The 25,835-nt window shown below is 48.7% G+C and overlaps 1 protein-coding gene across 1 annotated transcript in view; it reads left to right on the forward strand.

Annotated features, from left to right (window-relative positions):
- The window catches only part of LOC119443797 (uncharacterized), a 454,815-nt gene that overhangs the window by 368,367 nt on the left and 60,613 nt on the right, over positions 1-25,835 (forward strand). Inside the window, exons 15-16 of the mRNA XM_037708465.2 lie at positions 7,336-7,394; positions 24,281-24,335. Coding sequence (XP_037564393.2) covers positions 7,336-7,394; positions 24,281-24,335 — 114 coding nt within the window. The remainder of the gene's footprint in view (positions 1-7,335; positions 7,395-24,280; positions 24,336-25,835) is intronic.

The following is a 25,835-nucleotide window of genomic DNA, read 5'->3' on the forward strand; positions in this document are numbered from 1 at the left end:
TTCATAGTTCAATGACGGTGTGCAGTTCCCATCGAAGACATCAAATGAATAACCAAAAAGAAGATGTAATCCAGAAACCGCAGATTGGATTTTGCTTGCAAAGTAGACTTGCTCAGAACGAAATGGTAACTTGGATGCAAATGATAAATACAAAAAACGTGAAGATTGATCGCTAAAATTACAAGAAAGAAATCGGGAGGGAAAATATGTAGGAAAACACAAAGGGCAGCGCCTTGCAATATAACGCCCGATGTGGCTCCTGAGGGCAAAGACATACCGGAGCAAACCAGCACGACAGGATGAGACGTTGTGTATGGTACAAACAACAGTCCAGAAATGGCTTTCCATTCGGCGCAAGTGTTTGGCAGTGCCCTGCCAAACGTCATGGTCATTGTGCAGGTTTAAAATATTGTCACAGTGCGTAAGGTGGAAAGAAGAAGACATGGTTGGTGCCCTGGGAGACGACAAAGAAGATTCTGGGTTTTCGCTTCTCTGCGTAGCCATTAAAACCCGTCTGTAAAACCAGTACGTTTCTTCCTTCCCGTAACATTATTGGTGGAGGTGCGGGGTACTCACTTGCGCAAGACGGAGCGGACGTAACCTGGCTGCCATGTCATCCGAAGGGGAGTCTTCAACCGCGGCCCCGTCGACGCCACCGACGGTCATCCTAACCCAGCTCCGCGACCCTGGCATGTTTTCTGGGATTGACAACGTTGACGTCGATGACTGGTTGGCAAATTACGAACGGGTCTGCGCCAGCAACAGGTGGGATAACACGCTTATGCTGGCCAACGTAATATACTACCTCACAAAAACGGCACGAGTCTGGTTCGAGACACATGAAGAAGAGATTACCAGTTGGGAGCAATGCAAACAGAAGCTTCGTGATTTGTTCGGCAAGCCCATCGGCCGCCAACGTGCTGCTCAGAAGGACCTTGGGACCCGTGCACAGACGTCCACTGAATCTTACGTGGCGTACATCCAGGACGTTTTGGCTCTTTGCCGCAAGGTGGATAAGAACATGACAGAGGCAGACAAGGTCAGTCACGTTTTAAAAGGCATAGCGGACGACGCGTTTAACCTTCTCGTGTATAAGAACATCAACACAGTCAATGAGATCATTAACGAATGTCGCCGCTTTGAAGAAGCGAAAAGTCGCCGCATAGTTCAGCAGTTCACGCGCCTACCCAACACCGCTGCTTCCTCGACGTGTGAAGACCTTTGTCTTCCGCGTGAGCCCACTCCCTCCGAGAACGTCGTACGTATAGTCCGGCGAGAAATTGAAGCAGCGTCGCCTGCCACACAAGTGACGCAGTGCTTTGACGATTCGCGGCCGCTCGTGTCCCTCATACAATCGGTCGTTCGCCAAGAACTTTCCAATGTGGGTCTGCAATCCATCTGCTCCGCCAACCGTCCTGACTTCGCTTCGTCTGCTGCCTCTGCCCCTGTTTACCGGAACCAGAGCGGTCCTTACCCGAGCTATCGCAACCCGGCCGAATGGCGCACACATGATGACCGACCCATCTGCTTCTATTGTGGACGTGTGGGCCACATCTCTCGCCATTGCCGAAGTTCCTGGCCGGCCCTCTCTCGACCAAGCTTTCCCGCCTACCGCCGCTCCCCACTGAATCCTCGTCCGCCTGCGCCCCCCACCGAGTTCGAAGATGCACCTGACAACGCCCGAGTCACTGCGCCTAACCGCTCATCATCGCCGCACAGTAGCCGCTCCCGTTCACCCCAGCTGCGTCGTTCCCCGTCCCCTGCTTACCGTCGCCGCTCTCCGACGGGAAACTGACTGGGGCAGCCCTGGGAGGTGACGCTGCTCTAGCACCCCGGCCTGAAATTCCTCTGTTGACCCTGCCTACTGATCGGAACCTTTTGGACGTGGATGTGGATGGTTTGCCTGTTACAGCACTCATCGACACTGGAGCGCAAGTTTCCATCATGAGTGCTGCCTTTGGACGCGCCTGAAGAAAGTCCTTACTCCTGCTCCGACTCGACTGCTACAGGTCGCCGACGGTGGAACTCCGGCTGTGCTCGGAATGTGTGCTGCACGTGTCAGTGTCGCCGGACGCCACACGTCCGTTTTGTTTAGTGTGCTCGAACGCTGCCCCCACGATGTGATCCTCGGCCTCGACTTTTTGACCACCCATTCTGCTCTCATTGACTGTTCAGCCGGTGTTGTCCAACTTGACCTACCCCTTTCCATTGACCTTCCTGCTCAAGCCCCAACTCAGCTTTGTTCTGCGGATTTTATTCGTCTTCTTCCCCAAGCAGCAACCTGCATCACCGTTTTCGCCTCTCCACCTGTTCCAGACGGAGACTATGTCCTCACTCCCGCGACTTCAGTCCTGCTTTCCCACAATGTCTCCTTCCCACACACCGTCATTTCTGTAGCGGCCAATCAGACCTGTCTTCCCATCCTCAATTTCGGCCAGTGCCCTCAGGTACTTCCTCGAGGGATGTCACTTGCCACGTTGTCACCGTCCCGCGAGTGCTATATTTCAGCACTATCTCTTGCTACATCTTCGACCAGTGCTCGTTCTGCGCCTTCTGCATCTGCCCCGGCCGACGACATTGCAAAGATGATTGCGCCGGACCTCGACCCCCAATCCGCCGCAGAGCTCCATAACCTCCTCGAGTCCTTCGCCGACATTTTCGACCTGAACGATCGCTCTTTGGGTCAAACTACGGTTGTGAAGCATCGTATAAATACCGGCGATGCGGCACCTGTTCGCCGACGCCCATACCGGGTGTCGCCCTCTGAGCGACAAGTTATCCAGAGCGAAGTTGACAAAATGCTTGCCAAAGGGATTATTGAACACTCTTCCAGTCCGTGGGCTTCCCCTGTTGTGCTCGTCAAAAAGAAGGACAACAGCTGGCGATTCTGCGTGGACTATCGTCATCTAAACCAGATCACCAAGAAAGATGTATACCCGCTTCCACGGATCGACGATGCTCTGGACTGTCTTCACGGTGCCACTTATTTTTCATCAATAGACCTTCGCTCCGGATATTGGCAAATTGCCGTGGATGAAATGGACCGTGAGAAGACCGCATTCGTTACACCTGACGGCCTCTATCAGTTTAGGGTAATGCCTTTCGGCTTGTGCAATGCCCCGGCGACCTTTGAACGTGTGATGGACATGCTCTTGCGTGGATTGAAATGGTCCATCTGTTTGTGTTACTTGGATGACGTCATCGTATTCTCTCCAACTTTTGCGACCCATCTTGAACGACTTTCATCTGTGCTTTCCGTTTTTCGCGCCGCTGGCCTGCAGCTCAACTCGTCCAAGTGCCACTTCGGTCACCGCCAAATAACCATGCTCGGACATCTCGTCGATTCGTCAGGCATTCGCCCCGATCCCGCTAAAGTTCGTGCAGTGCAGAATTTCCCTGTACCGACCTCTGCCAAAGATGTTCGCAGCTTCATCGGTCTTTGTTCTTACTTCCGTCGGTTTGTGCAAAATTTCGCGCATGTTGCTCGTCCCCTGACTGACCTCCTCAAGAAAGATGTTGCTTTCTGCTGGGGCTCTGAACAAGCGACTTCTTTCTCGCGCCTCATCACGCTACTCACCACACCACCTGTTCTCGCCCATTTTGACGCTTCTGCTCCGACAGAAATTCGCACTGACGCCAGTGGATACGGCATCGGCGCAATTTTAGCCCAACACCAACGGGGGCACAACCGCGTTATCGCCTACGCCAGCCGCCTCCTCTCCCCGTCTGAGCGCAATTATTCGATTACTGAGCGGGAATGTCTCGCCCTCGTTTGGGCTGTGGGCAAGTTCCGACCTTACATATATGGTCGACCATTTACGGTTATAACCGATCACCACGCCCTTTGTTGGCTTTCTTCCCTCAAGGATCCCACCGGACGCCTCGGTCGCTGGGCCCTTCGCCTTCAGGAATACACATACACTGTAGTCTACAAGTCGGGTCGTTTACATCAGGACGCCGACTGCCTGTCTCGTCACCCCGTCGATGCACCGAACGATTTAGTGGATGCCGCACCGATCTGCGTCCTCTCGCTTTCCGCCTTGAAAGACATAGGGGCTGAACAGCGACGCGATGAATCGTTACGGCAGCTTATCGAGCGCCTGCTCTCTGACCCGTCTGACCCATCCCTTCACATGTTCGTACTACAAAATGACACCCTGTATCGCCGCAACATGCACCCAGACGGGCCCGAGCTGCTAATCGTCATTCCGTCTCATCTTCAGCAGACTGTACTCCAGCAACTGCACGACGTTCCCACTGCTGGACACCTTGGCGTCTCTCGGACCTATGACCGAATTCGGCGACGATTTTTCTGGCCCCGTCTCAACCGCTCCGTCCGTCGCTATGTAGCCGCGTGTGAGTCGTGTCAACGCCGAAAACGACCTGCTGTACATCGCGCTGGTCTGCTGCAGCCTCTGGATATACCGACCGACCCTTTTTTTCGCGTTGGCGTTGATCTTCTCGGACCATTCCCTATATCAAACGACGGAAATAAGTGGATTGCCGTCGCTACGGACTATACCACCCGCTATGCCATTACCAGAGCCCTTCCCACCAGTTGCGCTACAGACGTCGCTGACTTCTTGCTTCACGACGTTATCTTACACCACGGCGCACCTCGTCAACTTCTCACCGATCGCGGGCGATACTTTCTTGCCAAAGTCATCGACGACTTACTTCGATCCTGTGCTACTAAACACAAGCTTACTACAGCCTACCATCCTCAAACTAACGGTCTTACTGAACGCCTGAACCGGACAATAACTGACATGCTCGCGATGTATGTTTCCTCCGATCATCGCGACTGGGACACTGCTTTACCATTTGTCACGTTTGCGTACAATTCCTCGCGCCACGACACAGCTGGTTATTCGCCCTTTTACCTTCTATATGGCCGTGAACCGACCTTGCCTTTCGAGACTCTTCTTTCGACCACACTTGACTCGCCGACGGAGTACGCTCGTGATGTTATAACCACAGCGACCCAGGCACGCCAGATTGCCCGTCTTCGTCTCTCTGCTTCCCAAACACGTCAGAAGTGCCGTTACGATCAGTGCCACCGCGATGTCGAATACGAACCAGGTGATCTTGTGCTAGTTTGGTCTCCATCTCGACGTGTCGGTCTTTCGGAGAAACTCCTTTCGCGATACTACGGCCCTTATCGCATCCTCCGCCAGGTGACGCCTGTCACCTATGAAGTGTCTCCTCTGGATGCTACCGTGCCTTCACCTCTATCTGACGTCGTCCACGTCAGCCGCCTCAAACCGTTCCTTTCTGGAACCAGTGAGTCGCACCAGTAAGGTGCTTCTTCTGACGGGGGTAATGTCACAGTGCGTAAGGTGGAAAGAAGAAGACATGGTTGGTGCCCTGGGAGACGACAAAGAAGATTCTGGGTTTTCGCTTCTCTGCGTAGCCATTAAAACCCGTCTGTAAAACCAGTACGTTTCTTCCTTCCCGTAACAATATTACACGTCTCGTCCCGTTTTATTGGGATAGCAACTATATGGACACTCCAAGCGGATTTCTACCGTAGCCATCGCCATCGTCGTCGCCGCCGCTACGAAGTTTAGTGTGAACTCCAACGGCGATGAAATTGTCGCCGCTCGCCGTTTGCTGTATGTGCGCGTGAAAGCGCGAGAGAGACGCCCGCTTGCACGGGGAGCGAACGCACGGCGGAGAGCAAACGCGGCTTCTTCCTTCGCGCTAAAGGCCGTGGGGGGACGGTAGGGTAGGAGGGGAGGCGACGTTTAGCCGCCGCACCAAATGCGTGTTTATATAAAAACGTTGCGAGGCGAGAAGGTCGTAAAAAATTCCGACGCTGCTCGACGATTGTACCGTTCTGATCACGTCAAAAACCTCCGAGCCGCCGCTAAAAGCACCGGCAACAGTCACGAACGACGCGTGCGTTCGGCTCAAACGCGGGCAAAACGGCGACGTGTCCCGTTCTGATCTCGTCGAAAACCTGCTACACCCACCGAAGCAGAAGTCGCCATTGCGTTGGCCGTGGCCTCAGCTGACGCCTGTATAGTTATGAGCGACTCTAAAGCCGCCATAACAAACGCGCGAGGAATAGTGGCACACACTACACTAAAGCTCCTACAGTCACTACAAAACAGTGGAGAACCACGCTCAGTAGAGTTGATATGGGTCCCGGCTCAAGCAGGGAATCCAGGGAACGAAGCGGCCCACCAACATGCTCGAGGATTCGTCAGCCGAGCGGTGGGCCTCCCGTACCCGGGGACCTCAAACGAAGTCCTGCACTCATATCACGACATAACACAGTACTAGCGTCTTACACGACACACTATGCCCGCACCACACAGTAAATTAAACAAACGTCAGGAGGTCACCTGGCGCAGGTTTCAGACACACTCATACCGGAACCCCTGCGTATACTCTTACATTTACCCGGATAGATTAAGTCCGTACTGTCACCTGTCCGGCTCAGTCATATCATCTGGGACTGCGAAGAGGATCCCCCTCCAGTCGATATTCTGGCCTCTCCCTCACCTTCATCGTGGGAGGAAGTGCTGCTTAGCTCCAGCCCAGACGTGCAACTCCGAGCCCTGGAGCGAGCTGAAGAGGTCGCCGTCACGCATCGCCTGGCGGCCATCTGCCCTTCCTGAGGAGCCCATGAACTAGCTACCCACTCTGTCGAATCCAGTTGTCTCTCTCTCTCTCTCTCTCTCACTCTCGTCGAAAACATCCGAGTCGCTGCCAGAGGCCCCGGCAAGTCACCAATGCCACGCGCTTTCGGTGAGAACGCGGGCAAAACGCCGACGGCGTCAACAACAGTTCAGCGCGTTGCTGGGGATGCTACATGTCCATGTTTATACAGCTGATAAAACTACTATTCTTGCTCTGTACAGCACTCTACTAATTTGCTATCGCAATTGATGCTTCGCCTTTCGGGTGAAACTGCGACATTTTTAAAACTACGCTTATAACATCGTGAGTGAACGAGTGTTCAGAACACTTGACACTGGCGGTGCTCACTGGCGTAGCAAATTTGTCGCACCTTGAGCAACGTGCACTGGAATTTTTTTAATCTACCAGAAATGTGTCTAAACATGCACATAATGCGTTCCTTATTTGTAATAGTACCACAATATTTCTGACAAGATACTTTCGTAGGGAAACCGCGTAAGACCTCTCCTCACGCTGATACCATTTTTTTTGTTTGATCTACTGTTAACTCTTCTCCATTATAATTATTCTCGAGTTGCCCTTCTTCAGAAAGAATAAGACCGGATGGTATTTACAGACTGTTTTAGAACGAGTGACTCAACGAAATGTATTATTACATACATAGTCTGTTGCTGTATTTTTGTGCAGTTGGAGAGGATCAATCTTCCGGGGAGAAGCTTGGCAGGATGCGTTGACCGATCGCATCTGTAAGTGAAAAAAAAAATTATTCTACGTGCGCGTAGCAGCTCAATTTTTCTTTGTGGTGTTTTCCCGGTGGTTATGCTGCTTTGGCTACAGTGTTTCCGTTTTTAAAGAGCTTTTTAAAAGACCCTAATAATACACTTCCAAACTGTATAACTTTACTATTATTGCTATTATAGTTCATATCATTCACATTTCGCAACGGGCAGTAACCGTTTGAAACATTGATGTTTTCTCTAAAGCATCATGTCGATAGAGCCATCATTTTGCTCAGATGCCTAAGAAGCAAAAAAAAAAACTTCGTTTCGCCGGAAATGATGGCCGATTTATTATTGATGCCATAAATTATTTAGGCCTTGCGCTCCAATCTGTGAGCCTCCTGGTTAACTCAGGTCGTCGAGAGACCGACACGGAAAGGCGTCGGTCCCGGGTTGGATCCCCTTACCAGGACGAATTTTTCTTCTACTGCGAAGCATTCTTTCTGAAAAACCCACATGGGTTTCCTGTGTTATACTTCGTGCTACTATCAGGCGGATGACATTTTTTTTCCTTTCATGCACAGTCTTCCATCTTGCGGGCTTCCGCAGAAATGGTTTGTGCAGTGTTGTGCTGCAAGCTGTCGAATAATTCGACCTTGCACTGCGATATCCTAGCCTCCTCGTTAGCTGTCATGGCAGTGTTATTGCCCCGAAAACGCGTTAGTCACTGGTTAGACACCCCCGACAAGTAGATATCTTCCTTTTTGTATCAGCATGACACCATGTTCCGGGTGGCCAGGGCACGATTGCCCAGGATTTATTCAGCCGTTCTTTTATACATTGAAATGGGGCAACGCCCCTCAGAAGATAATCATGCCACGATATACAGAGAAGTTGGACAACGCCCCCTCAGCTTATCAACCGTAGCACACGTGTCAGACGTGATACATCCTCTTTCGTTACGAGAAAGAAAATAAAATAAACCATGCAGTTATTTACATATGTTGTAGTGATATGTTGGGAAACCGCGTAAGACCTCTCCTCACGCTGATACCATTTTTTTTGTTTGATCTACTGTTAACTCTTCTCCATTATAATTATTCTCGAGTTGCCCTTCTTCAGAAAGAATAAGACCGGATGGTATTTACAGACTGTTTTAGAACGAGTGACTCAACGAAATGTATTATTACATACATAGTCTGTTGCTGTATTTTTGTGCAGTTGGAGAGGATCAATCTTCCGGGGAGAAGGTCCCGGGTTGGATCCCCTTACCAGGACGAATTTTTCTTCTACTGCGAAGCATTCTTTCTGAAAAACCCACATGGGTTTCCTGTGTTATACTTCGTGCTACTATCAGGCGGATGACATTTTTTTTTCCTTTCATGCACAGTCTTCCATCTTGCGGGCTTCCGCAGAAATGGTTTGTGCAGTGTAACTGTTCATTATGTCCGCGGTTGCTGACTCCTCCAGGTTACACATTTGTAACGAGAGTGAAACATAAATACCGACACAATGGGTTTAAGAAATCTGTTGGAAGTTTCGGTTATACTCCAGTCGTCGTGGTGGTCTTGGTTGTCTCAGGGACCTTCTCGGTACTGGCGTTAGCGGCGACCCGCCCGAAATGTCCGCGGTTTGCCGTAACACTGGCTGGCGTTGGCGGGGAACTGTTCATTATGTCCGCGGTTGCTGTAACACCATTAGTCGGCGCTTCATCATCGATGTGCTGAGCAGATGTCGAGCACTGAGGTTCCGCGCCGTTGGGAATGAAGTCACGCCGGAAGGTCTCCCCGGTCGGTTGCAGGTGTTTGCGATTACGCCGAAGGGACCGCCCTTCCTGCGTGATGACATGGTACGACCTCGGGTACGTTGACGGTTTCAGAACCTGTGCTTTCGTGGCCCACGTGCCGGTCTGGACTCGCACGACATCGCCTTCGTGAAGTGCTGCTAGTGGCTGCGCAGAGTTCGAGGCTGGCGATGCTTGACGACCTGGTGGGCTGGTCCACATTGGAAGTCAGGCAGCAGTGTTCGTAGTCGGCGGCCTTGGCGGTCTCTGCTGGCGCCCGGCCACACTCCAAGGGAGAAGTCCTGTAAGCCAAAAGTGCCAACCAGAAATCCTGTTTAGCTTCAGTAGTTTTCTTAAGCAGTCTCTTAACCACCTGTACCCCCTTTTCGGATAGCCCATTGGAACGTGGGAATCGCGGACCTGAGGTGATGTGTTTGAAGTCGTAAGTGCGTGAAAACGAGGCAAATTCTCTGCTCGAAAATTGGGGACCATTGTCTGAAAGAACCTCCATTGGTATGCCATAACGAGCAAATATAGCACTAGTCGCGTCAACGACGGTCCTGGCTGTAGTGTCTCGGAGACATTCTACTTCTGGGAAGTTAGACAAGGCGTCTTAGACACACACAGGTAGGACTTGCCGCCGTAGTGAAAGATGTCGATTCCTACGCGATACCAAGGCTGGTCCGGAACGAGATGCATCATAAGTGGTTCCTTCGGCTGATTGTACGCATACAGTTTGCATACGGCGCACTTCTGAGCGAACGCCTCGATTTCCGAGCTCATGCCAGGCCAGAAGACTAGACGACGAGCCCTAGCTTTGCATTGGGCGATTCCCAGATGGCCTTCGTGAATCCTGTGCAAAGTGTCGCGTCTCATACTGCTTGGCATTACGACCTTGCATCCCTTGAATAGGAATGAGTTAATGAGAATTCTCGGATGAAAAGGGTTTCAACAGACCACCTATTGGTTCACTCGTTATTAAGTTCTGCAACACCAATTTCAGATAGCTATCCTTGGCCGTTTCTGTGGCGAGACGCTTCCATGTTTCGTCGCTGATAAATGAAGATACCGTACTGACGGCGTGCACTTCTACGTCAGCGGTGTCAACAGCATCCGTGTCCCGACTGCTTGGTGCTCGAGACAGCATATCCGCGAGCACTAGCTGTTTTCCTGGAACGAATTGCAGGTCGAAATCATATCTGAGCAATCGCATAAATTGCTGTAGACTGGGTGGCATGTCACCGATCGCTTTCTTACAGATAGCAATCAAAGGGTGATGGTCGGTCTTAATGATGACCTCTCGGCCGTAAACAAAGTGGTCGAATTTTCCGCAGCCGTATGTAATGGCCAGTGTCTCTTTTTTCTATTTGTGAATAGCGCATTTCCGCTTCCGAGAGTGTTCTTGATCCATACGCGACTGGTTTCGATGTGCCATTGTAGTTCTGCAAGAGTGCGGCGCCTACGCCACGGCGCGACGCGTCACACGATACCTTTGTTTCTCTTGCTGGATCGAACACCGACAGCTAGTTGGCTGTCCGGTTGGCTAGTTAAACTGTGGCATATCTGACGCCATTCTTCCGCGTGGTTCGGCGTCCATTCAAACACCGTGTCTTTTTCTTCGCAAAAACTTGTTCCTTTGTGCTAGTGTTGGAATAAACTTGCCAAAATAATTGGCAACTTGCCAATAACTTGCCAACACCGAGCATTCCCTGCGCGGCTTGTTTGTCACGTGGCTCTGGAATCTGCAGCATAGAGTGAACGAGGGCAGGACTCGGCTTAATGCCTTCTGCAGAAATTACGTCCCCTAGAAAGTCTATTTCGTTGACTCCAACAACGCATTTGTCAGGGTTGAATGTTAGCCCTGCTTTTTTCTTCAGTCTTTAGTACCAACCTAAGTTGTTCGTCATGCTCTTGCCTTGATGGGCCCCACACTAATATGTCATCGACATATACTTTCGTTCCTGGTAGAGTTTCAAAAATATCGTTTAGGGCTTTCTGAAAGACTTGCGATGCTGATGATATGCCGAAAGGCAATCGGAGAAAACGGTAGCGACCGAAAGGCGTCGCGAAGGGGCTGATTCTCGATGTTTCGTCATGCAGCGGAATCTGGTAGAACCCTGAATTGGCATCTAGGCGCGTGAACACTTTAGCTCCTGCGAGTTCGGATTCAATGTCCTCTCGTGTCGGCATTTCGAAGTGTTCCCGTTTAATGGTTTCGTTTATCTTACGCGGTTCCATGCACATGCGTAGTTCACCGTTTTTCTTGCGCACAATGACAAGAGGGCTCACCCATTCAGTAGGCTCAGTCACTTTCGTGATTATGTCTTCCCGCTCCATGCGCTCCAGCTCGTCTGGAAGCTGCTCCTTCAAGGCCAGTGGTACTCGACGCGCCGGCTGGGCGACTGGGACTGCTCCGTCGCGCACGACCATGCGATAGTGGCGCTGGATACAGCCTATGCAATAAAAAAGGTGGCGAAATTCGTTCACAACTTTTTCTGAACTGCTTTGCGATACGCTGTGTACAGGTGCCCACAAAATAACTCGGAACGCCGGACCTGTGGCCTTTCGCCGACGGAGCGTGCCCGCGAAAAAGTAGTGCCACGGTCTGCGCATGCGCGGTCTCCCTAGCAAGCTCGCCTCGCTCCCCAGTGCATCTAAATAGGAGTTGCCTTGCTCCAAAAGAATAGCGTTGGGTACCTTTTAGCGTTGTTACATGGGGGGCTGTGGCGATGCGGTTTCTGAAACGCTGTGTGCACGCGTGTGCACGCGATAGAGCATAAGCGCTTGTGCGCGCGAGTTAATGGGCATCGGCGCCTTTTAAAGCGAAAGGCTTATCTGGGTCATTAGTCACGGAATGTGGCCATCGTCGACAACACTTGCGGTAGCAAAAATCGGAAAGCGGCATACTAGACCTCTGCCGTTCAGTAAAGCATGTAAAAGTGAATTAAGCACCAAGTAGCTGAGAGTAATTAAGAGTAATTCAAGAGTCCAAAACACTAATTAAAAGTAATCAGGGTAATTAACAAGACCAAAACACGGACATCATACGACACCTTCATTAAAGCGTGCTAAAGTGAATTACTAAGTAACCAAAAATAATAACGATTAATTAAGAGTAATAAAGGGTTGCGAACAGTAATGGAGACTACTTAACATCAATTCGAGACTGCGTGATAAGACTGGTGACCCCAAATTAAGGCTAATTAAGAGTTCCAAAGAATACTACATACGAAGTAGGAGCAATTCAAGACCCCTAACAGCAAATAAGAAAATAGTTAAACCGAATTACGACCAAATAATTGTTATTTAATGAAATAACCAAAATAATCAAACAATAGCAAATGAAATGACGTCAACGCATTAATGATTTCGCCTTCAAAGTCGTCTGAACAATCGATAAGGGAGCCCACATAATTTTTATCTTTTTTTTTCTTTGGCACCTACTATCTTTTCCATACACCTGGCCTGATCAATCACTATATTTGCTATGCGCGACTGTGGCTAGCGCGGGAAAAGCCTGCCGTGTTCGTCTGACGTAGTCGTGAGCACGTTGTGCGCCCGATTGATAACGAGATACGAAGATATAAACCGCGCAATTGTCACGAAATTACACCCTTTTCCTATCGACACAGCATGGCGAAGAGAGTGCCAATCAACGAGCGCAGAAGGATAGTTGACCTATCTATTCAAGGCATTCCTCAACGTGAGATATGCCGCCTCACGCAGAGGTCTATTAGTGCCGTGAATAGAATCATTCAGGCCTACCGGGATGAAGACGGCCGACTGGAAGATGCTGCTCGACCCGGACGGGGCCGATGCACGTCGGAAGAGTCCGACCACCTCATCGTTGCTGCAGCGGTTGCTGACCGTTTCCAGAGCGCTCAACAAATTAAGACCGCTCTCGACCTTCAAGTCAGTGAAGAAACAGTAAGAAGGCGCCTGCGAGAAGCCGGACTTAATGGGTTTATTGCCGCTCAAAAACCACACTTGACGGAGCGGCAAAAACGCCAGCGTCTTGATTTTGCCAGGGTGCATGAAGATTGGACGGCGGAAGATTGGAAGGAAGTAATCTTCTCTGATGAGTGCACGTTTTCGTCGAGGTGGGACCAACAGCGCCGCGTTTGGAGGCCATACAACTGCAGGTATTTGTCTTTTGATGAATAATTTTTGGCCATATTTCTCCAGACGCACAACACGTTTCCTACGTAGAGGCACCATTTTTCTCCTTAATTCTCTTTCTGCAGATACGAGCCTGGATATATTTCGGAAATCCACAGCAGCGGCCGGTGTGCTGTAAACGTCTGGGGAGCAGTAAGCAAAGATGGCTTCGGTCCGCTAGTGCGGCTGTCCCCATCTTTCACAGCTGAGGCCTACTGTGAAATTCTCGATTGTCAACTGCTTCCGTACGCTCTGGACGGATCATTTAGAGATGGTTGCTTCTGGTTTCAGCACGACCTCAGCCCAGTACACACCGCCAGAGCTGTGCGAAAGCTCCTGGAAGAACGTGCTGTTCGCACACTTGACTGGCCTCCAAAAGGCGCAGATTTCAACATAATCGAAAACGTGTGGGGAGCAATTAAGCAAAACATGTCTCACATGAATCTGGGAGCCGCCACTGCTGACGAACTGTGGCTCGCCATAACCGGCGAATGGCAGCGCCTCGGCGAGAAGGAGGACTTCATAAAAGCGCTCTATGAGTCGCTCCCACGCCGGATGCAAGCCGCGATTAACGTGAACGGTGCATGCACGCGATATTGATGCTGTCGCGTCACTTGCCTATATTGGTGCATGAAGCAAGCATGGTAAACTGCATGTGAAAGCCAGCAAATTTGAACAGCTGGAGGACACTTTATTACGCCGACTGGAACCTGCACGGGAAGAGTTACCATTCATGACAGGACCTACCATGCCACCTTCCTTACCCTCCAACAGCGTTCACGAGACGTCATCCTCGGCATAGACTTCCTGATCCACCACGGCGCAATCATCGACCAAAAGTCAATGTAAAAAACGCTGTCCCATGACCAAGCGATACCACCGGAGAGCTCTCGTGGTCACCGTCTCTCGTGCTGGCTCTCTAATTTAAATCACCCTTCAGGACGGCTAGCCTGATGGTGTCTTAAACTCCAGGAATTTGACATTACCGTCGTGTATACAGCTCGGCATGGAAGCACTCTGACGTGGACTGTCTATCACGCGCTCCCATTGACCAGCTGCCCCAAGCCGACGACGCCTTTCAAGGTACTACAATACCCGCGCAATACTTCGCTGAACAGCAAAGAGCAGACCCAGAGCACAAAAGCCTCGTCGAGTATTTGGAAGGCAACAACAATGTTGTCCCTAGAGCGTTTAGTCAAGGACTGTCTTCGTTTTCAGTGCAACATGAGATACTTCTAAAAAAGAACTTTTCACCAGCCTTTTTCCATATCTTTTCACCATATCTTTTTATTGTTCCGAGCGCATTGCGTCCAGAGGTGCTGCACACCTTACGTGATGATCCGACCGCCGGACACGTCAGATTCTCCAGCACTCTGTCAAGGATACAGGCGAAGTATTACTGGATATGCCTGACCCCTGACGTCGCCCATTACGTCAAGACATGCCGACAATGTCAGCGACGAGACACCACTGACAAGTGGATCGTCGTGGTGGCGGACTACCTTGCTCGTTTCGCCGAAACATAAGCCCGAAATATATACAGTGCAGACAAAGTGGCTGAATATTTTGTTGAGAACAACACCCTGTTGCAACATGGTTCCCCAAAAGTCCTCATCACCGACGGTGTAACGGTCTTTACTGCAGAGCTCACCCAAGCTATTCTGCAATACAGCCATACAAGCCATAGGATGACAACTGTCTACCACCCGCAGACGAACCGCCTTACGGAGCGGCTCATCAAGACCATCACCGACGTGCTTGCAATGTATCTCGACGTCGAGCACAAGAAATAGGATGCGGTCCTACCATATACGAACGTTCGCTTACGACACGGCAGTACAGGAAACAACGCAATTCACGCCGTTCCAGCTGGTGTACGGCAGGATCCCGACGACGACCCTTGACGCCAAGCTGCCGCGTGTCACCGAGGAGGGAATTAAGACGTCGCGGCCTATCTCCAGCGCGCCGAGAAAGCACGACAGCTCACCCGCTTGCGCATCAAAATCCAACAAAAACCAGACAGCCGGCACTACAATCTTAGAAAACGCTACGTGGAATATCAGCCCGGCGACCGGGTTTGGGTCTGGACTCCCATACGTCGACGAGGACTTCGCGAGATCGGACCCTACAAAATCATTCGTCATCTTGGTGAACTAGATTATGAGGTTGTGCCTCATGGCGCAAGGCAACCACAGCGGTAACGCGCACGACCCGAAGTCGTCCATGAAGTGCGCCTTAAGCCGTTCTACGCATGCTAAACGCCTTTTTCTTTACTATTTTGCCTTTTCGTGATACCTTCTTTCTGGGGTTTTACATGCCAAAACCAGTTCTGATTATTAGGCACGCCGTAGTGGAGGGCTCCGGATTAATTTTGACCACTTGGGGCTCTTTAACGTGCACTACAACGCAAGCACACGGGCGTTCTTGCATTTCGCCTCCATCGAAATGCGACCGCCGCGACGGGGATTCGATCCCGCGATCTCGTGCTCAGCAGCGCAACGCCTTAGCTGACTGAGCCACCGCGGCGGGTGTGATACCTTAACCACGTGCTTTTGTTTTAACTGTCCTGTTCTCTTTGCAGCATCGGGACGATGCTTTTTCAGAGGGGGGGCATTGGCACGCGTACTTTTTCGTTTTTTTTTTCGAGGCGACCGATCGTCACCAGCTTAATTAAACAAAATCACCGCTTCGCGAAGGCTGCGCCTGTATGCACAGCAACTTTCCGAAATGGTGTCGAACGCTCTAATCAGATTCCATGCACGACGCACGTTGTCGAGCATATCCGGATACTAGCGCCACGATTTGCGATAACGCTAGAACATTCGATGCTTTATGTAATAAAGAGCCGACACGCTTCGCCAAGAATCAGATTATCGGCGACCCACGATCATGCTCGCTGCTATCATCGCGCTGTAAGCGCTTCTTTTTGCTGGGCACAAGTTCACCCAATAAACATTGAAGTTTTGATACCCGTGTGTCAACTGTTGTCTTCACCGACACAACCACATGATATGAGTTGAAAATAGGAATTTTTATTTGCTACGGACAAAATAAACCCAGCGTTCTGCCTTTTCCTTAGCGGCACTCTGCTGTCCAAACTAATACGATTGAGGCGAAAGCCTTAAATGCTCATGAGTCGCAAAATCTGACCGTCCGTCATCGTAGTCGTCGGCGTCGACACTTGTGGTATAAATATCAGACAGCGTCATACGACACCTCCACCCTCCATTAAAGCATGTCAAAGTAAACTGCAACGTAATGCAAAGTAACTAAGAGCAGTCCAAGAGTTTCAAAGAGCAAGAAAAGTAATTAATAATTTGAGTCCAAAAGATTAATTAGGGACAGCTTAAGAGTCCCGAAGGTTAATTAAGTTTAAGTAAGAGTAAGTCAAGGGTGCCAAAGAGCAATTAAGAGGAACTCAAGAGTCCCAAACAGTAATTCAGAGTTATTAAGACTAACTCGAGTTCCAAAGAGCATTAGGAGTAATTACGAGTATTTCAGGAGTCCTAACGAGTAATTACGAGTACTTCAAGAGTTCCGAAGAGTAATTGAAGTGTCCCAAGGAGCAATTAAGAGTAATTCAACAATTCCAGAAAGTAATTGGGAGTAATTAAAATGCTTCAAGAGTCCCAAATAGTATTTAAAGTATTTCAAGAGTAATTCAAAGGTTCCAAAGGATCGAACAATAGCAAATGTAATCACGTCAACGCATTAAGTCTTTCACCGTCAAAGTTGTCGTGGCAATCGGTAAGGGACCCCACTGAATGTTTTTTTCACACGCATTTAAATCACACAGCTGAACACCCCATTGATTAGCAACGTATCACCACACTGGACAAAAAATTGAACGTTTGCGCCAACCAACGCAGGCACGCGATCAAATTTCACAGTAATCCCTACTAAATGTGCAGCGAAGCGGCCAGTTTTAGTAAATAAATAGCGCACTAAGCGATGTTCATTGTTACTGCGAATCATTAAAGATACCTTTGGCAAAGTGCCGCATTCATAAAATTCATTCCTGTGCATGAAATTGGCGTGTTGGAATACGTGTCTGATGTCATTTTGGAAACTTTTACTGCTCAAAGTCATCCTTGCTAAAGGAGTCGTCGTGTTCCAATCAAAGTTCTGATCTTATTCCCAAGTAGTAAATGTGGCTCGCAATATAATTGCACAAGGAATAAAATACATCGCCCAACACGATAATCAGGTTGAAAAGTGCGCTGCAGTGCTATTATAGCCGAGTCGCGGCGCTCGCCCACATGAAAGATAAGCTATGAATTCATAGCTTCTTCAGGCGAAATAATTAACTCAGATATGCAAGCCATAAGATATAATTAAAAGTGGAGCATGGTAAACTCACAGGCCACCACTCGGTTATAAACGCTCATGAATTCCATCCACGCAACCTATCCAGAAAGCATGACTATCTCAAAGAATGAATGACGATTCCGACGAGAATACGTCACAAGGATTACGCGTGAGTTTAGAAACTTAGCTGCATTGCGCGCGAGCACGCTGTCGCCTACAGGCCTCGATTCCCTCCCCCCCCCCCCCCCCCCCCGTCTCCCAGATGTGTTGTCGCAGCGCTAAGAGGGACAAACCGCTAGCTTTTTGACGCAAGGCAACACCTATCTAGATGAACTAGGGAGCGAGGCTTGCTTGCTAGGGATGCCGCGCACGCGCAGACCAAGGCTGTATGTTTCCGCGGGTGTGCTCCGCCGACGAGCGGCCACGGGTGTGGCGTTCCGAGTTATTTTGTGGGCACCTGTACTTGCCGGGATACTAGCCCGAGGGTCTGGCACGCCTGCAGACCGAGAATTGCTTGGCCTCCTTTGCGCACAATGAAAAAATCCCGAGTGGAAGTGCGGTCGTGCAGCGTCATTTCTTGCCTTACGGTTCCCAAATGCATGATTTCGCTTCCACCGTAGGATCGCAACATCGCACTGCTTGGCTTTCACTGTGGCTTGGGGTTCATCTTTGCGTACAGCGCTAGTGGCAGCAGATTAGCCTGCGACCCAGTATCTATTTTAAAATCGAGTTTTCCTTCAACCTTCGCTTTAACCGTCCAGTCTAGTCGGCTGGTTTTATTCCCGATAGCGAGAATTTCGAAATCTTCGCTACCCTGCAACTCTCCTACTTTAGGTTTTGCTTTGCAACATGCAGCGAAGTGGTTTTTTCCTTGGCATGCACGACATGTTCGTCCGTACGCTGGACATTTTCGTGGCGCGTGCGCCCTTCCATACTTTCGACATTTATAACTTTTGCGCTGCTTTACGTCTGAAGCAACACTTGTCTTGTCCATTGCGTCGACTTGCTTTCTTTCTTGCATCCAAATTGCCTGGTTGGCTGCTGGGACTTCAACTGCCTTGCATAGTTCCTCTGCCTTTTGCAGCATTAACTGGTTGTTAGAAAGAAGCTTCTCTCGAGTCTTAGCGTCCTTTATGCCAAAAACAATTTGGTCTGTGATCATTGACTCTACTAGCCCACCGAAGTTACACGCTCGTCCCTTCGTCTTCAGATCTCTTAAGAAGTGTTCGAAAGGCTCACCTGGCTCTTGCATTCGACTACGGAACAGGTAGCGCTCATGAACCTCATTTACTTGTGAAGCCAAGTATTCGTCGAACTTCTTGATTACTGCGTCGTAATCATCCTTGGACTCGTCTTCTGTGAAGCTGAAGGTGTTGTATACCTCGATGGCTTCTTCTCCAGCGACGCTCAGTAGCAACGCAGCAATGCTTTCCTTTACTAGATGCCCGTCGCGTTGCTAGCTTTCCCATTGGGGCGGCGGTTCCCTTAGTTCAGCACAAATTCCGTGAGGCGGCGCTCGCTGCCTTTTCAACTTCCGGCGGCGGCGGCAGCGGTGGTCGACGACTTCCGTCGGCCCTTCTATAGCGCCTGCAGACTCCGAGACTGTAACAGATGCTACAGTAATCTCAGAGGCCGCAGCACGTGATCTAAGTTGCAGACGTGCGCCACAAGCGGCGCTCGTTGCCTTTTCGCGGAGAAGAGAAAAGGGAGAGGGCACGGAACCGGGTTTACCGGACCACGCGGCAGGCATCTAGTAAAGGAGGCATTGAACGCAGTTATCGTCGATGCTTCTCGTTTCTTACTCGCTGGTTCCGTTGCAGTCAGGAATAGTTGAAACCGTTGCTTGAACAGCTCCCAGTGCTTGCTTATGTCACCTTCCAACCGCAGCGGCTCCGGTGGCTTTATGAAATCCATGCTGGCAGCTTTCACTCAGTGACTGTTATCCTACAGACGAGCGGATGAGGGCACGGGCTAGACGCTTGTGACACCATGTATCGGCATGAGACCATGTTCCGGGTGGCCAGGGCACGAGTGCCCAGGATTTATTGAGCCATTCTTTTATACATTGAAATGGGGCAATGCCCCTCAGATCATCATGCTACGATATACAGAAAGTTGGGCAACGCCCCCTCAGCTTATCAACCGTAGCACACGTGTCAGACGCGATACGATACATTTCAATATGAACATTCTTTCAGAGAAACTAGTTTCCTTTGTGGCTTCGTGCAACAGTCGGGTAAATGACAATTTTTTCCCTTTCATGACCGTTGTTCTTCCACCTTGCGCGATTTCCCAGAACTTATTTTTCATGAGCAGTGTTTTTATGCTGTGAGCTGTCGAATAATTCAGCCTTGTGCTACAATATGCTAGCCTTCTGGTTTCATGACTTGGTAGAGCGATCACCACGCAAAAGCGTTAGTCCCTGGTTCAATCTCTGGACAAGTTGAAATTGTCCTTGAAATATGATCCTATCTTTTAGAGAAATGCCGTTCAGGCAAATGATAATTTTTCACTTCCATTATCGTTCTTCCACCTTTCGATATTCTGTAGAACTGATTACTCATTATCGTTGTTGCTGTTTCCAGATGTCAAATCAGTCCCACTTGCGCTGCGATCTGCTGGCTTCTTGGTTAGTTGACATGAGAGAGCGATTGCCCCATAAAAGCATTAGTCCCTTGTTCGATTGCACAAAACAAGAAATTTTGCTCCAGGTATGAACGTTTCTTTGTGGCTTCGTGCAACAATCGGGTAAATAACTGTTTTTTTTCTTTCGTGAGCGTTCTTTCACCAAGCGCGATTTTACAGAACTGATTTGTCATACGCAGTGCTGTACTGCGAGCGGTCGAATAATTCGACCTTGAGCTGCAATGTGTTGGCCTCCTGGTCATGGCGGAGCGATCGTCCCAGGAAAGCATTAGTCCGTGGTTCGATCCCCGTGACAAGGAGACGGCATTTTTCTTTCAAAAATTATGTTTCTTTCTGGAAAGCACGTATATTTTGTTTGAAACTTCGTTCAACACTCGCGTAAAAGAAAATATTGCCCTGTCGTGAGCGTTCTTCCGTCTTCATGGATCTTTGAGAACTCCTTTGACATTCAGTGCTGATATGCTTTGAGCTGTTGCCTGATTTCTCTTTCGCTGCGATGTGCTTACCTGCTGGAGAGCTGACATGGTAGAGCGATCGCCCCGGAAGAGCGTTAGTCCCTGTACTAGAAGAGAAATTTGGGCCAGTTGGTGGGAATTCATGTTTAGGAAAAAATAACATGCTACGTTGACAAGGACACAAAGAACACGACACTGGCGCTGATTCACAAATGAATTTTATTTCAAGAATAATTCACATTTATACACCACGGGCAACAGGGCGACAAAAAGCGATTGTACACGCGCCGCAGCAACCGTTGGGTGACGTGTCGAACCACACGAGACATACCAGAAGACTATCTTTGGGAAACTCAAGATACCGTGAAAAACTGAGTTGCAAAAATCTTTACTCGTTACTAATAGCGACAGCCAGCTTACTAATGCATCTTCCCCTTCGCTCTCAATATCATAGGCTTCCATAAGCTCCCTGGTATATTGATCTTTATGCCAGAACAAACAATCTGCATTTCTTGCTATCGGTCGGCACCCACACTCCCTAAAATGAGCCTGCAAATGCAACCCCCCCCCCCCCCGTACTTTTAATGATGACAAGTGCTCCGCGGGAAGGTTTATGTGGGCCAGACCGACCGATGTGTGAACATCAGATTAATGAGGACACTTGTCATCATTAAAAATTGGGAGGACGCTTAAGCTTTGCTTTTAAGAGTGGAACGCGATAGCATTCAAAGATCCCTGACTGCTTCTCACGCTTCCCGACAACTGCAGCGTTGGCAACTGTAATGGTTACTAGGTAACACTGGAGGCGAACGCTATGCACGAAGGCGAACTTTCTGGTAGAAACGCGGCCTCTTGCGTGGGGCGATCCCAGTGTTATTGCACAGCCGCGTCAAAAAATTGCATAATTTTCAGGTTTACGTTTTTGTTTCGTACTTTTAATATTTCAGTCTGAAAAGATATAACATAAAAGGCATGCGCTGTGAGTTTTTTGTTTCATGACATTTGTTTGTGGCTTGTCATTCTAAAAATGCCGAGGAATAACTGTGCCAAGAATGCGAGACAAGGTATGAGCAACATTTATAATAGAATGCTGTGGCATACCTGAATATATTTGGAGGGCCTGCGTGGTTGGGGATGATTTTCTCGGCCACAGGCTCCAAAACCGACGCCGACGCCGGATTTTCTGCGACACGGGGCCCTTAACGCTGTCGCGTTAAAAGGTACAGGGGTTTGCACTTACAGGCTTATTGTAGAGAGTGTGGGCGGCGACCGATAGAAAGAAATACAGATTGTTTGTTCTGGCACAAAGGTCAAACTACTAGGAAGCTTATGAAGCCTATCATATCGATAGGGAAAGGGAAAGATGTATTAGTAAGCCGTCTGTCACTCTTAGTAATAAAGAGTTGAGATTGTTGTAAATCACTTGTTTACGGTAGCTTGATTTTGACAAAGATAGTCTTCTGTTGGTTTTTCATTTGTTGTTTTTATTTGTTTTGATGACGCTATGGTTTATGCCTCGTGTGGTCCGACACGTCACGCGAACAGTTACTGCCACGCGTGTACAATTGTTTTTTGTTGCCCTATCGGCCATGGTGTATAAATGCGAATTGTCATTGAAATAAACTTCAGTTGTGAGTCAGCGTCAGTGTCTTATTCTTTCTTGTTTGTGTCCTTGTATACCTAGCGCTGTTACTTTTTCCTGGTTTGATACCGGATAAGGTGATATTTGAACGCGAGAGCCTTGAGGGTGCCGTGTCGCAGAAAATCCGGCGTCGGTGTCGGCGTGGATGTCGGCGTCCGTAGCGGAGAAAATCATCCCGAACCACCCCGACCGCGCAGGCCCTCCGCGTGGTGCACTATGTTAGTGAACAAAAAATTGAATTTCTCACTGAAATCCGTCAGAAAAATGGTAATGTACAACTTAACCACAACCTACAGACATGGTGGCGTCGGACTGTTATTTGAATCTGCAAGAAAACCTAATTCTGTTACTTGGAAACTCAAGCACAAACCCCTTTTGCCAACATTTCTGCCCAAGATGTTGAAAAAAAAAACTTCTTGTTTCTGCCATACCAAGAGCGGCGCGCTCGGGTATGCTAATTGCGAAAATCTTATCCAGGTGGCACTCGCATCCTCGGCAGCTCAAATTGGGACTTAGCCTGCCTAATGCGTTTTGAACACGCGCGCAAGCGTCGGGCAATAGCAAAGAATTAATAAAATATAAAAAGAGGTCCTAGGGCCTTCACATTTTATTATCAGACGCCTTATATTGCCCCTGCAAAAATGTCTTCCCAGCAAAAGAACTTCTTCTTGGGCAAGTTGGTGCTGATATTTCCTAGGTGAACTTGTCTGTGGCGCGAAATGCATTTTGGGAAAAGGGGACATAAGAGAAGAGACAGTGAAGCGCCAAGTTGGAAATGTCTTCCCAGCAATACATTTCTGTTTAAAAGTGAAGCCGACTTTAAAGGGATCGGTGTAAGCTTGGTCTTTGTAAGCTGGCTTTCCCACGTTCTCCATTGCAGTCCCAATAACGCTATCGCCTTCCACTCTTATAGGCGAAGCTTAAGCGTCCTCTAATTTTTTATTCAAAACCCAACAATTTTTTCTGGGAAACGTTCACAGGTTTCCTTTGTAGCTTCGTGCAACAGTTGAAGAAATGATTTTTTTTTACTTTAATGAGCATTCCTCCACTTTATCGGATGCCTCGGAACTGATTTGTTATGCTCCGTGGTTGTGCTTCGAGCTGTCGATTACTTCCCGCTTGCGCTGCGATCGGCCGGCCTTATGGTTAGCTGACATGGTAGAACGATTGCCTCGCAATGGCGCTAGTTCATTAATGAACTTTTCTTGTCTGAGAAATCCTTACAGGTGTATTCTGTGGCTGCGTGCAACAGTCGGATAAATGACAATCCTTCTCTTTCGGGAGCCTTCTCTCACCTTGCTGCACGCGGCAGAACTGATTTGTCATACGAAGTGTTGTTGTGGTTCGAGCAGGAGGTTGTTTCACCCTTGCGCTGTGATCTGCTACCCTCCTCATCAGCTGGCATGCCAGATTGGTCGCCCAGAAAGGCATTAGTCCGTCGTTCGACTCCCTGAGAAGGTAAAATTTTGCTGCAAACATGAATCTTGCTTTCTCAGAAACGCGGACAGATTTCCATGACAATTTTTCGCATTCGTGAGCGCTCCACTACTTCGGGCTCCCACATAACCCATTTGTCATTGTAAGAGTCGCTGTGCTTCTCGTTGTCGCCCATGCGCGGCGATTTGCTAGCCTCCTAGTTGTCTCTGATAGCGGAGCGACCGACCGAGGCAGCCGTCAGTCTTAAGATCCGTCCTTGGAACGGTAAGAATTTTTCTTCAAGTGCGAAGCATTGCTTCTTATATATAGGCCTGTTTCCATTGTAGCTTCATGCAAGAGTCAGGTGGATGACATTTTTTCTTTATTGAAATAATGTCCATCCGCCTTGTGGGTTGCCGTAGAGCTGATCTGAAATATGTAGTGCGCTGACAGCTTCATTTTGATTGTATTCCTACGGCTCACAACTTTTCTTCTCTTTTTCTAGATGTTCCTCTCGGGTTGGCGGTGCCTCCGTACTACCACAATGACACTAATAAAATGTAAGTAGCGCCTCCTTAAATTCCTATTCGCGTAGATGCCCCTTATAGCCCGTAAATATACAACGAGCTTTAATAGTGAGCCTAACAAAACTGCGACGTGACAACCACGACGATATTTTCAATTTTGTGAAAGGAGGACCTGGGCGCATGCGTGTTGCGATTCATTTACTTTGATCGGGCACTGAATCAGTTTGAGGACTGCAAAGAAAAAAGAAAAAAACACAGTTGAGTGCACTTGCACTATCGCAGTGCAGTTTATAGCGAAGCTGTTGGAATTGAGCACTTGCAATAAAAGGGCATGAAAGGGACACCGAATCAGTCAACATGAATATCCTACTCTCTCAAAACTTAGTTTTAAATAATTCAGTAGTAATAGCTTAATTTTAGCATTAAACGATCTGATTGTTTTTTTAGCAAACGTCTTAAGTTCAGTTTTTACTTATTTAGAATACAAAGCAGTCGATTATCAGATATACGAAATGTATATGCCCTAGCGGCAGCACTCTAATTAGGTCACGTAGTGTTGATGGGAATATGGGCTGAAATAAACGATGTGGAGAGTCTACCGTGTCCCCATTATTCCTTCCCGCCCTTATTCCGATGAACGACACATGATGCACCAATTAAAGCAATAATCTACGATGCTAAATTAATGACGCCACGGCGATGAGCTGGAGCATGAACTTCAAGTTGGCGTCGCCATGTGCACGTTCTTTTTGCGAATCGTGTAGCTCACCAAGCATCCTTTCACTCTACAAATTGCTTCTGTGGTATTGAAGAAGGCTAATTTGCTATTACAGTTCAAAACATTTTTCTCTTTGGCAGTGGTTGTATCAATACAGTGGTTTAAAGTTTATCCCCAAACTTAACAGGTTGACCTCATATAACGGTTCAGGTTTTAGAGAACGGTGTCGAAAGGCTGTACTTCACGCCCGCATATATAACTTTGGAAGTGCATCATCCAGAGCGTTCCCCCATTTTCCACTAAACTTGATGTCGCTATCTCCTATTGTTCTTTAACGACAGCTATAGCTGTCTACGAAGTATAGACAACATCGACGATATAAGCGATACGGATAAATATCTGCACAAAGTATTCAACAGGGTACTTCTTTAGTTTAGCAAAGACGCCGGCAAAACACAATAAAAATATTGTGTTACACATGAAAATACTTAGAAAACGAGGGTTGAGCACACGTTTACGAACGCCGGACTTCGGCATTGGATAATTTAATTTTCTTTTACACATTTTACCTGACGTGACTCAATTTTCATGAAATGCCAACGGGCTGTTTTCTCTGTGCACCGCATTGTACGCGTACCATTTGCTTTCTAGAAATCCTTTCCAGCAGTTTTGCAGTATCTTTTACGTACTTCACATATACATTAGCCATACTGTCGCCACCAATTTCTACAAAAGTTGTCTTACTGGCAGATACAGTTCTCTAAGCACAGCGTGCTAAAGTCTGCGCCATTCGTAAAACAAACTATAGCGTGCTT

This window comes from Dermacentor silvarum, chromosome 3 (genome assembly GCF_013339745.2).
Source record: "Dermacentor silvarum isolate Dsil-2018 chromosome 3, BIME_Dsil_1.4, whole genome shotgun sequence".
Lineage (NCBI taxonomy): Eukaryota > Metazoa > Arthropoda > Arachnida > Ixodida > Ixodidae > Dermacentor > Dermacentor silvarum.